The 12,713-nt window shown below is 39.6% G+C and overlaps 1 protein-coding gene across 2 annotated transcripts in view; it reads left to right on the top strand.

The window, feature by feature from the left end:
* The first annotated feature begins 1,483 nt into the window (after nucleotides 1–1,483).
* ARMC8 (armadillo repeat containing 8) overlaps nucleotides 1,484–12,713 on the top strand; it is a 96,016-nt gene continuing 84,786 nt past the window's right edge. The window contains exon 1 of one of the 2 annotated variants that reach the window (XM_036267606.1): nucleotides 1,484–1,749. In XM_036267606.1, the coding sequence (XP_036123499.1) occupies nucleotides 1,705–1,749 (45 nt within the window). In that variant the 5' untranslated portion in view covers nucleotides 1,484–1,704. The remainder of the gene's footprint in view (nucleotides 1,750–12,713) is intronic. The other variant, XM_036267605.1, reaches the window with a different exon arrangement.

Raw genomic sequence — 12,713 nt, 5'->3', positions numbered from 1 at the left:
TCTATGTCATACAAATATCAACTGAAAATTCATTTGACGCCCCTGCTCTGTGTAACAGTTATACTCTGCACTGCTGTGGTATGCACTACATGACATGATTTTAGGTGATACATGGATGGACATTTATACTTTTTTGTAGTTATTATGTTAGTGTGTACCAGAATAAAAATAAAGAGTACAATAAACTTGATTTTACAAAGTGTTATGGTTTAGGATGAGACTAAAATTATTTAATGAGTTGAAATTGGCTATAGAAAAATATTGAGTGAATAATAATACCTGGGTGCAGACTGGCAATGATCTTGGGTATGGTATGCAGATTACTAAAGTTTGGAAAATAGTGTTGTAGCAGGAGGAAAATTTAAATGAAATCACTGCTTTCCAGAAAGTCAACAGTTTGTTAGGGACACACAGACCCATAAGCAAGGATGATTAATGTTACAATAAATTTAGAAACCAAGACAGCGGAAGCTAGGAAAGCAGTAAGGAGCAAAGTGAAGGAGAGGCTAGAGGCTACAAGATCAGTTAGAAGGCTATTGCTCTAGTCCAGGGAGAAGTAATAATAGCCTGAGTTAGAGAGTGGCTCATAGAAATGGAAGAACTGGTCACGTAACAGGTTCATTGCAACCATCCTGTGAAAACCTTACTGGTTACAAGAAGTACGAAGGTGAAACCTGTCCTGCCAAGTCCAGGGCAGTTGTGTAGGCACACACAGACACACACACACACACGAAGTGGGAAAGGTGTGTTAATCAGAAATACTGTAATTAGAAGTATATTTTTATTTGAGCGTTTTTATCAGAGCGTTTTAGTGTGAATTATTCAGATATTTGTTACCATTTTTTTCTACTTGACCCAGTGGCTGGAGAAATGCTAACACTTATATAACGCTTTCTACATTCCAGACCTGTTCTAAGAGCTTTACCTTCTCCATCCTCATAACGCTGGTATTTAACAGAAGAGAAATTTGACTTAAAGGAGGTTAAGTAATTTGACGAGGGAATGCAGCTGATACATGGAGTAGCAAGGATTAAACCCGGGCGTTCTGATTCTAGAGTATCTATTCTTAACACAACACCAGAATAAGTAAGTGGGTAGGGCAGACAATGCTAAAGCTGGTCACACAAGCCAATGCTGAAGTTGGCTTGTCAAACACTTATTGGTGGCAGAAGGCCATGTAAGGAGATCACAATTTCTCCATCTGTAAAATGAAGATAATGACGCTACAAGTTTGGTGCAAAGGAGTGAGATAAATGTGTTTCAAATTATATATGTGACTTCACATACTAGTTTTTCGGAATATGAATACGCGAACTCATAATAGCTACGAGAATCCGTCTGTGAAGCTTCTGGCGGCGGAGCGAGACTCCGCCCCTGAGGCCCCGCCCCCCACCGCAAGCCGCAGGTGGGGCCCACAGATACTCTTTGCGCATGCGGAAACTGCTGTCCGCTCCCACCTCTAACTCAGGCTGAGAGTAGCTGCTGTTTCTCAGCAGACGATTCGTGAGGAGGCCCCTGGAGCGGTTTCCCTTTGTTCTTCTTTCTGCGGACCCTGGTCGTATTTCAGCAGGGTCTAGAGCGGAGTCTGTTCTCGTCTACCTGCCTGACCTTCTGCATAGGTGCCTGTGGTTGGCCCCGTAGTTTGCTGTCGAAAGTGCCAGCCCCCGCGCCGGCGTCCGCTGCAGCCGGGTGGGAAGGCTCAAGATGGCGTGCCTGTTGGAGACCCCAATCCGCATGAGCGTCCTTTCGGTGAGTGACCCGCTGCAGCCGCTTGCCCGGGAGCTCGGGCCCGGCCCGCAGCATTCACCCCAAACACGGTGTGCCTTTTGGGCACCACCCCCTGGGGTCACCTCCCGACTCAGCTTTTGGCAGGGGAGTGAGAGGGTGGGTGGGTGTGATAGACGGAGCCGGGCCGAGCCAGAGACGTCTCCAACTCCCGGAGCTCCCACCGGTGCCAGTTCTCAGCACGGTATCCAGCGGGCAGGGGTCTTGGGCGTACCGGCAGTTGGCTGGGCGGCGCGGCTTGGATTTGCCAGGCGCTTCACTGAGCCTTCCTCTTGGCGATGCCGATTCTCCCGGCCGAGGGCTCTCTGCTGTGAGGCGCGGGGCTTGCCGGTGGCCCGGAAGGAGCACCCACCATGCCCCCCGCGGCTTTGGCAAGAAGAGGTGCAGGCTTCTTGCTCTCCACAGTCTCAGAGCTGCCAAGCCAGGTCTGTATGGCTTCTGTCGCGCGTCCCAGCACCTGGGCACTGGCTGGAGCAACTTGCTTCTTGGCAATGGGAGTTTCCTATCAGTTGCAAACTCTAGTGTGTGTATTTATTTAAGCCTGCTTTTCTCTACTCTGGAGGTTGCAGCCCTCAGTCTAAAGGAACTTGTGCCTAGCATTCCTGTTTCCTTTCAGGGGAGTCAGACCTTGAAAAAAAAAGAAGGATCAAATTTTCCTATTATTGAAAGAAGGAAAGAAACATATTGACATGCCAGGAAGTAATACCTACTTGTTGTTTTTAAGCTTAAAAACAAAACAAAACGGGACATGACTTTTGTTGTGTTGCTCTTGAGAAATCCAAGACCAGAGGTAAAAGTTACTGGACGATAACTTCGAGGGGTTTTGCAACAAATTAGATCCGTATAATTCTGAATGGTCAGTTTATCGATAGTCCATTTGCTATTTTTGGAAACAAGCAGGCATACACTGGTTGACTACCTTTTAGACTTATTGTGGGAGTCAGTCTGATATTGAGAGTATAGTTGGATTACAGATGATTTGTCAGGTTCCTAGTCTGTAACTCCAACTGGCTTCTTTTCTCTTCCCTATCTTCTACAAATACTCTCACCTCTCTGGAAGCACCTAGGGCATTTACTTATGATTCAGGGTTAGAGCATTTTGGCATACTGCATCCTTGATCATTTAATTGTGTGTGTGTTTGGGGGGGGGGGGGCTGTCAGCAAACTTCTCCCTTAATCTATTTTAGTAGTCCTTTTTCTTATTTTTAAGCTGCAACTGGGAAGTACTGTTCACCTACCTATTAAATCAGATTAGCCCATTGCTCCACCTTTGGTGGCAATATCCAGGAATGTTTTGTGGGAGAACAGGCCAATGACTTTTTTTTTTTTTATCCTCACCGGAGGACATTCTTCCATTTTTTGTTCAGGTAGAGTTGGGGGGAGAGAGAGGAACAGAGAGAGAGAAACATCGATGTGAAAGGGACACATCGAGTGGCTGCCACCCGCACAACCGACCAGGGCCGGGGACAAACTGCAACCGAGGTACGTGCCCTTAGCGGGAACCGAACCCGGGTCTCTCAGGGCCGCAGGCTGACGCTCTAACCGCTGAACCAAACCGGCCAGGGCGGCCAATGACTTTTTAAGAAAGTATGCATCTCCACTGTTCTCAATTCTCTTTTGTTAACCTCGTTTGTCTTTCATTTCACCTGAAGCTTCTTTACTTTTTTGTGAATTGTCAACTTGTATAGTTTATACAACTGAAAATTTATATTTGTTTCACTCCCTCTGTAAATAATATTTTCTGATTAATTTTATTCAAAAACTTCTTGAGGAGTAGTCCCTCCTTCTAGTCTAGTGGGGGATTTACTTTAGCCCTAAGGGCTTTTTTTTTTTTTTTTTTTTTTTTTTTTTTAGAACTTCACAATCCCAAAGTCTGGTTTCTCATTCTTCAGTCTTATAGCCTTGGGAAATCAGATCTTTGGATAAATGACTTAAAATGTCTAAACTCACTGCTTATACTACTTTAGAGTCAAGCCTGTTTCTTTCAAACAGGCACCCAGGATACCATTTTTTGAAATACAAAGTGCAGGTGGAACAGGAAATATTAATCAGAAAGTATCTTTAAAATAATTGATTCCTTTAATAGGCTACTATTGCGCACCAGTTATGTACAACAACCTGTAAAGTTATACATTAGAGAATGCAAGGATGAGATCAGGTATACCCTCAGGGTGCTCAGTTTGAATGACTCTATAGCTTGATAAAGATAATTCAGGTAAGGTGCAAATCAAATAGGATTTTCATTCAAGGCCTTTTTTACGTTCTTCCCCCAGAGAGATCTTATTCACTCTTGTAACCTTAACTGTGATCAGCTCACACATGTACGTTGCCATCTCCATCTAGTCTCACATCTTCAGTTGTGTGGATGTTATCCATCACTTCCAACAAAGCACATTCTGTCTTCTAAGAGGACTTGGTCATGACTTCCCATGTCTATTAATGGTACTATCTTTAACTGATAACTCACTGTAAACCCCTTGAATTATCTCTGACTCTTTCCCCTTCGTGTCCCTATATCTACTTAGTTCTTAAATTTTGTTGGCTCTTTATTCTTAGTGTTTCTCACATCTGTCTGTTCCCATGGTCACCCTTTCACTCAGGACCTTATCATTTTGTGCTCGCATTACTACAGTGTTATTACTACCTCTAGTATCTTACCCTCTCAGTTCAAGTTCATTCTCCACATTAATTTTTCTATAGAACACATTGGACATGCCACATCCCTGCTTCTGTTTTTTAGTGGGTTTTTATTGCCGAAGGGCTGACATTTCATTTTCAGCTTTGGATGTAAGATTGTTTATCTTTCTACATGAACCTCTATCTCTTATAAACTGGCTTTCTCAAGATGAAGTGATCTAGAGTTCTTCTAAACCCAAGTAATGCCTGATCATCTGTACATACGAATTGTTATATATATATATTTATATGTGATATACTTTGAGCTTTTGTCATTTGCCAGGCATGGTATTGGGTTTGGGAATACAGTGGTGAGCTACACAGACCTGTCTCTGCCGTTTTGCAGATTTTAGCCTAATGGGGAAATAGATAACAAGTTGTCACACAGTTCCTTGTGAATGGTGGTTGATATTATTAATGTGTAGGGTGCTGTTACAAGCATATAGTAGGGAAATCTGATCTAATGTGTAAGGCAATGAAGAGAGTTAGGGAGGTTTTCTTCCCTGAAGAAGTGACAATGAGCTGAGAGTTCAAGATGAGTAAGAATGAACTAGAAAGGTAAAAGAACATTCCAGGAAAAGAGAACGGCTTTTGCAGAGGCCCTTATGCCTTTAATAGTTATTCTGTCTTGTCTTCTTAGTAAATTAATTTCTTTTTCTTAATCCCACTACTATTTATAGCACTGTCTTACATATACTAGGTACTCAATAAATGTTTGGACTGTTTTGGGGAGTTGAACAAACTCTCTAGCTCTTTCTAAGTCGTACCATGATCACCCATAACACTCTTTGGTTTTCACTTAGCATTACATCACCCTTTTCAACAAATGTATAAATTCTTTCATGTTTCCCAGATTTTTGGATGATTTAACATTGATTGCATTTTTTTAAAACTTTGATTTGAAATAATTATAGATTCACAGGAAGTTGCAAAGATAGTATAGAGAGATACCTGTGTACACTTCAATTCACAGTTTCCCCCAGTGGTTACATGTTGTATAACAGTAGTACAATATTGAAGCCAGAACATTGATATTGGTATAAGTATGGGTATAGGTCTGTACCATTTTATTACATGTGTATATTTGTGTAATCACCACCACAGTCAAGATACAGAGCTACTCTGTCATCACAGAGATCTCTGTCATATAACTTTTTTGTAGTTATACTTAACTACTCCCCCTACCCCACTATCTAACCCCTGGCAACCACTAATCTCTTATTTATGTCTGTAACTTGGTCACTTTCTATAATGTTCCATAAATGAAGTCATACAGTATATGACCTTTTGAGATTGGCTTTGCCATTCAACATAATACACTTGAGATCCACCCAAGTTATTGTTGTGTATCAATAATTTGTTCCTTTTTATTGCTAAGTAGTATTTCTTAGTATGGATGTACCATAGTTTGTTTAGCCATTCACCTGTTAGGCCTTTGTAGTATAAACTTTGTTTTATTTTTATTTTTTTGTAACGTAAGTGCCTGACTTAAGGTTTGATTGCTGTGGCATCCACCTCAAAGAGGCATCCATTTCAAGGACTGCTATCTCCAGTAAACATTGCTAGCCACAGGACTAGATAAAGAGCCAGGCCACTTCCCTCAACTGCCTTGCCTGTTTTAGATATTTTAGTTGATTTCAATAACCGACCCTTTGGTGCATGGGTTGATGCTCAACAACTGAGCCACGCTGGCTGGGCTCAATAACCGACCCTTTGAGTCACTTCTTTTTACTCTTTCCAAGCTTTAAATTCTGGTTTTTGTGGAGGGTTTTTTTGTGGGTTTTTTTGTTTTGTTTTGTTTTTGTGTTTTAAATTCACCAATAAAGAGTGAGCCAATGAAACTTTAGGCTCCCAGTCTCAACTCCAATAAATACAAAACCCCAGATCCATGTACACATGCGCTTCCCACCCTATCCCATGATTTTGCAAGTAATAAACCCTTATTTAGTTTTCTGATGGTCTTGCAATCATAATTAGAACCACAAAGGCCCACTCAACCACAATAGAATGAGACGAGCACACAACAACAAATTTTGGCTGTTTCCAGTTTTGGGCTATTATAACCTGTTATGAACAACCATGCACAGGCTTTTGTGTGTACATAACTTATGGTATCTCTAAGATAAATGTCCAGGAGTACAATTGCAATGTTGTATGGTTTAGTTATTAAAGAATCCAACAAACATTTTTAGAGCAGCTTTACCATTTTATATTCCCACTAGTAATGTATAAGAGATCCAATTTCTCTGAACCCTCACCAGCATTTGATACTGTCATTTTTAAAAATATGTTTTTATTGATTTTAGAGAGAGAGGGAGAGAGAGAGAGAGAGAGAGAGAGAGAGAGAGAGAAACATTGATGAGAGAAACATCGATCAGCTGTTTCTTGCACATCCCCTACTGGGGATCGAGCCAGCAACCCAGGCATGTGCCATGATTATGAATCGAACCAGTGACCGACCTTTTTTTTTTAAAATATTTTATTCTTGATTGATTTTAGAAAGAGAGTAAGGGGGAAAGAGAGCAATAGAAACATTGATTAGAGGGAACATCAATTGGCCACCTTCTGCAGGCCCACAACCTGGGCATGTGCTCTGACCAGGAATTGAACCGGCAACCTCTTGATGCATGGGACTATGCTCAACCAACTGAGCCACACTGGCTAGGGCTGTCATTTTTTTATTTTAGCTGTTTTAATAGATGTGTAGTGATATCTTATCATGGTCTTTTAAAATTAATTTATTTATTGTTACAGATGTTTCTCCTTTTTCCCCCAATGACACCCTCCTCCCGATCCCAACCTCCACCACCCCACCATTGTTGTCTGTGTCCATTTGTTGTGCATATATGCATATAAGTTCTTTGATTTATCTCTTCCCTCCCCCCTGATTCCCTCCTCTTATCATGGTCGTAATTTACATTTCCATAATGATTAGTAATGTAAAACATTTTTATTACTTATTTGCCATCTATATTTTACTGAAATAGGAATTAAATATTTCAGTGAAATATTTCTTCATGTCCTTTTGGCCACTTTCTAATTGGACTCGTTTTTGCTCATTGACTTTTGAAAACTCTGTATATTCTAGGTAAGAGTCCTTTGTCAGGTGCTTTGTAAATATTTTCTCCCAGCCTGTTGCTTACCTTTTTATCCTCTAAACCTTATGTTAAAAAATGAATTTTGATCTCAGCTTCACACCTCATACAAAAACTTATTCAAAATGGATTATAGATTTAATTGTAAAACAAAATAAGACTTTTAGGGAAAATAAAAACAAGAGAAAATCTGCAGAACTTTGGGCTTGCTGAAGAATTCTAAACATAACACCAAAGGCATGACCTATTTTTTTAAATTGGTAATTGGACTTAAAATGAAAATGTATGCTTTATGAAAGACCCTATTAAGAGGATGATTGCAGCCCTTAAATAATTCCTTAAACATAGCCTGGCTGGTGTGGTTCAGTGGTTGAGCATCGACCCATGCACCAAGAGGTCGCCGATTCGATTCCCAGTCAGGGCACATGCCCAGGTTGTGGGCCCAATCACCAGTGGGGGGCATGCAGGAGGCAGCCAGTCATTGTTCTTGCTCATCGATATTTCTCTCTCTTTCTTCCTCTACCTTCCTCTGTCTCTAAAATCGATAAAGAAAAAAAAAGAGGATGATTGCATTTTACTTTGATCACTTTGTAATTGAGAGAAGCAAGGTAATTAAATGCTTTTGAATCACAATGTAGCCTTATATAAACAGGTGAGGCATTTAATAATTTTAATTGCCTTCTTTACAGTCTTTTCCCAGTACTATCATGCCTTTTTGACAAGCAGCTATTAGGACTGTATAGTGTATTCCAACTCTGGATATTCCTTGATTTTGTTCTATTCTTGATGACTGCAAATATTTTGTTGGCCTCGAGATGCATATTGATTTGCTCTTTACATGGACAACTTGACAATAATTAGAAAAAGTTTTCTGTGAAGTTTTAAGCCCAGCTATCCTATAAGCACGAATTTGGTCTCTTTTGGTTTTTAATGATAAATGCAAAGTAAAATCTGGTAAGCACATTTTAAAGTTTGCCATTAGTTTATTCTATACAGAACCAATAAGCACAGGGTATGTCTGGAGGTGGTCATAAAAGAAATTAATCAGTTTGAATTTCCTAATCTTTACTGGCAATGTGTGAAGAATGGGAGATGCTTATTGTATGTTTCTGGACATCTTGCTGTCTCTTTAAGGAAAGATTGCCACCTGAATTTAGACAATAAGTGCTCAAGAAATCTTTTAAGCTTTACCAAGAATTAAAAACATCTTCATGTTGGGTCCCTTCGATTTCACTTGGAGATCTAGCCTTCCTATCTTCTCATTCTCATTAAAATAGTGTCAGGGTCCAGGAATTTCAGTGATTTTGACATATCTTTTTTATTTCTGATTTGTAAGTTGTTTTGCCATCTGTCATGTTGGCTTTTGAGTAAAGATATGAATTATTGACAAAGGAAAATTGCTATTACTTTTTGGAAATTGAAGAATAGCTACCTTCGCTAAACAGTGTTACTATGGTCTTTGGGACCATTTAAATAGGAATGAAAGGTATTTCAAATTAAGAGCTGTTTTGCAGAAATAGCCCCCACTTGTCTTTTTGATAAAGGAAAACTGTTTTGACCTCATTTCCTAAAACCAGGAGTTAGCTTTATTCTCTGGTATATTCATAATACAGTTATTGAAAGATGGGGAATGATGAGACTGGCATACTTTCTATTAAAAATGAAAAGTTGTGGTCCACTGGGAAGAGTTTCTAGCCCGTAGAAACTATTTTTATTGGCGGTCTTTACCACCTGGAAAATGATTATAGAACACATGATTCTTTTGTTTTAAGAATTTGTTAGGCTTTCCAAAAGTTGTAAGAGGTGACTGATTGGATAAAGGGAGTGACAGAAAGGAAAGAGTCATAATCAAGTATGATTAATAGGCTTTTTACTTTTACAACCAGGTGGTATAATATACTGAGATGTTGAGAATTAGGAGAGGAATGTGTTAGGGTAGTAAGGAGGGACAATGAGTTTTATTTTGGACATGCTGAGTTTGAAGTGTTTTCTGGGGCATCCATTTAGAGTTGCCAATAGGCAGTTGTATATTCTGGAGTGTTTTCAATACTACCAAGCAATTCTCCAGTTCTCTGTGGATGTCAGCTGGGTGTTCTACAATTTAACTCAATTCTGACATGATCTACCTGGGGATAGTTTCAGATCCCACAGGTTAAAGATTCAGTCTTACAGACTGCTCCTGTTTCAGACACCAGTTGCAAGTCCGGGTTATTCTTCTGTACCTCTGATTAACCAGCTATAAATCAGAGGTTCCCATAAGTCCCACCTCAGATTTGGTCATTGATAGTACAGTCCAGAAAACATTTTCTTACGTTTACTAGTTTGTTATAATGATACAAATGAGCAGCCAGATGAAGAGGTACATAGGGCAAGATCTGGCAAAGTCCCAAGTGCAGAAACTCTGTCCCTGTGAAATTCAGGTCTGCCACCATCCTGGCATGTAAATGTTTTCACCAACCTGGAAACTCATCAAATTTTATTCAAGAATTTTTATAGAGCTTTAATCTTTAGCTCCTCCCCCACCCCTGAGGTTGGTGGGTGGGATTAAAAATTCTGACCCTCTAATCACTTGGTCTTTCTGGTAATAAGTCTCATTTTGAGGCTATCTAGAGGCCTCAGCTTCATCATTAACTCATGTACTCAAAAGGGGTTCCTTATGAATAACCAAAGACACTCATATTAGAAAAATCCAGTGGTTTTATGAGCTCTGTGACAGGAGCTAAAATGAAGACCCAGTATATTTATTACACGACATATACAAAGGTCTGTTGCTTAAAACTGGGGTGATCATTATTTGGGGGTCATCGGTATATTTATCAGTGGTTCCTAACCTTTTAAGGATAACAGTCTCAGCACCCTCTTTCCCAGAAATACATGCATCTGCCTGAAGAATCACATAATTTCAAGGGGCTCATGGATTCCCTGAAATCCTCTCATCAGTCTTGAGTTAACAGTTCTTATTCTTTAGTCATCCTAAAGTCAGTCACAAAACCATATATAGCAACATTTTAAATTCATTTTAAATCATTTTGTAATGCTGAAAATTGTAACAATGCAGTTTAAAACTCATGTAAGTATCATGTGGGATAATTGGCTCTGAAGAACTATAATCTGTTGCCCAGAGTATGTTAGTGATCTTTCATGAGGTGTACTATATCTACAGAAAGGGCTTTGTGTAGCAGGTGGTATAGCAGGCCTGGGAGGCAGAGCTAGATTAGCTGCAGATCTAAGCTAAGACAAAGTAAGGCACTTGTGGGTCTGGGCACAGGCAGAGTGGACTAGATGGAGATCACAAATGGCTCATAATATTGGCATGATCGTCATAGACCACAGTGTGGGTGGATGGATCAGACAGCTCCTGAATGGTATTATCATAGGAAAACTAATTCACCAATTGCTGTAAGTGGTGGGCTGACTCCGAGTCAAGCACCATGGATAGCTCCGAGGCAAGGGTGTTTACTGACAGTAAGAATCTGAAGCAAATAGGCCTTTGTAAAATCAGGAAACAGCTAGCCTGTCTGGACAATATTACTTCTGTGGTATACCATGAAAGATGATACCCAGGATCTTTAAGTCATTACATGATTGCAATCTTGAATAATAATTTAAACAATTCTTGTGGTCCAGGGCAACATCACACCCATGTCTGAGTAGCCTCATTCTGTCACTCAGGATCAAGACATAGGCATTAGAATGCATCCTAGTATATTTCCTGAGGTAGCATATCATTTTGGGAGGTATTTAAATGAACCCCAGCCAACCCAGAGAATATCTCTCAGTCTTTGTAAAACTTCTCATAACCATTGTCACTCTTATGCCTCAGAGATGATTCTTAGACTTCCAGATTATGCTGTTTTGCACCATACATCCATATTTAGTTTATTTACTTTATCTGGAGGGATCTTTTCTTGGCCCTCAGTCTTCAGACATTCCTGTCTACATTGAAGAGTGAACAAATAGCATTTAATAGTGAGAGGGAGCCTTGGAGGTTATCTAGATACATACAGCTCTTTGTGGTTTGTACCATACTTTAAAAGGATAAACACTGTATTAACTGATTAGAAAGAAGCATGAATGTTAAATTGCTTCTAGTTCTTGTGACCACCAAAGCACGTTTATGACAATTGTTGATACTATACAAGGACTATATTAATATTTTATTAGTTTAAAAACTCACTGCAGAAAAAGTGAAGACTACTCTTCATATCTCTTTTAATCTAATTGTGCCTGGTTTTTCTATTATGAAAAAAAATTTCCTTTTATGTGAATGTAAAATTATGGAATCTTTTCCTAGAAGAAACGTGCAATTAATCTCTAGTTCGTTTATTTATTTATTTATTTATTTATTTTTAATCCTCACCCGAGGACATTTTTCCATTTTTTGTTCAGAGTGGGAAGGAGAGAGAGAAAGAGAAACATCGACGTGGAAGGGACACATCAAGTGGTTGCCTCCCACATGACCCAACCAGGGCCAGGGACAAACTGCAACCAAGGTACGCACCTCTAGCGGGAACCGAACCCGGGTCTCTCTGGACCACAGGCCGATGCTCTAACCACTGAGCCAAACCGGCCAGGGCTCTAGTTCATTCTTGTCATTTTTTTTTTTTTAAATTGGGGAAAACAGAATTGGAGAGGTTAACTTGCCCACTGTCATATGCCATTATATAAAGTGTCAGAGTCACATTTCCAAATACCTAAAATTTAAAAAATTGTGTGCATATTCTTACATTTTAGAATTGTATTTTCGAACTTTATGAGCACTGATTTATTTACTACTTATTTTAAAAGATGTTCTCTTGCCATGTAAAGCCTGATTTTCAGTCTTAATTGTTTATTGAGATATCAGGGTTGCCTCTTATCCAAAAAGATTAAGTTTAAAATTATATATTTAAGTATTTTCATGATTGTGTTTGTGAAATTAAAGCAGATTATACTCTATGCATCTTGGTTGTCATACATATATTCTGTACTGATTGGACCCAGCCAACCGTAAAGTGCCATTTTATAAACTTCCCAAAGTTGCTAGAGGTTGCAGAAAAGCAGGCCTTTGATTAATCTGGGGGAGGGAGGGTGCTGTGAACCTCTAGAAGTGCCAAAGAATAAATTAATGATTAAAAGATATTATGTAATGGGTCTGAACAAATTGAATGAGAATCT

Source organism: Molossus molossus, unplaced genomic scaffold (assembly GCF_014108415.1).
Source record: "Molossus molossus isolate mMolMol1 unplaced genomic scaffold, mMolMol1.p scaffold_m16_p_18, whole genome shotgun sequence".
NCBI classification, from domain to species: Eukaryota; Metazoa; Chordata; class Mammalia; order Chiroptera; family Molossidae; genus Molossus; species Molossus molossus.
Note: the sequence above shows the minus strand (reverse complement) of the source record. Positions and strands in the feature narration are given on the sequence as shown.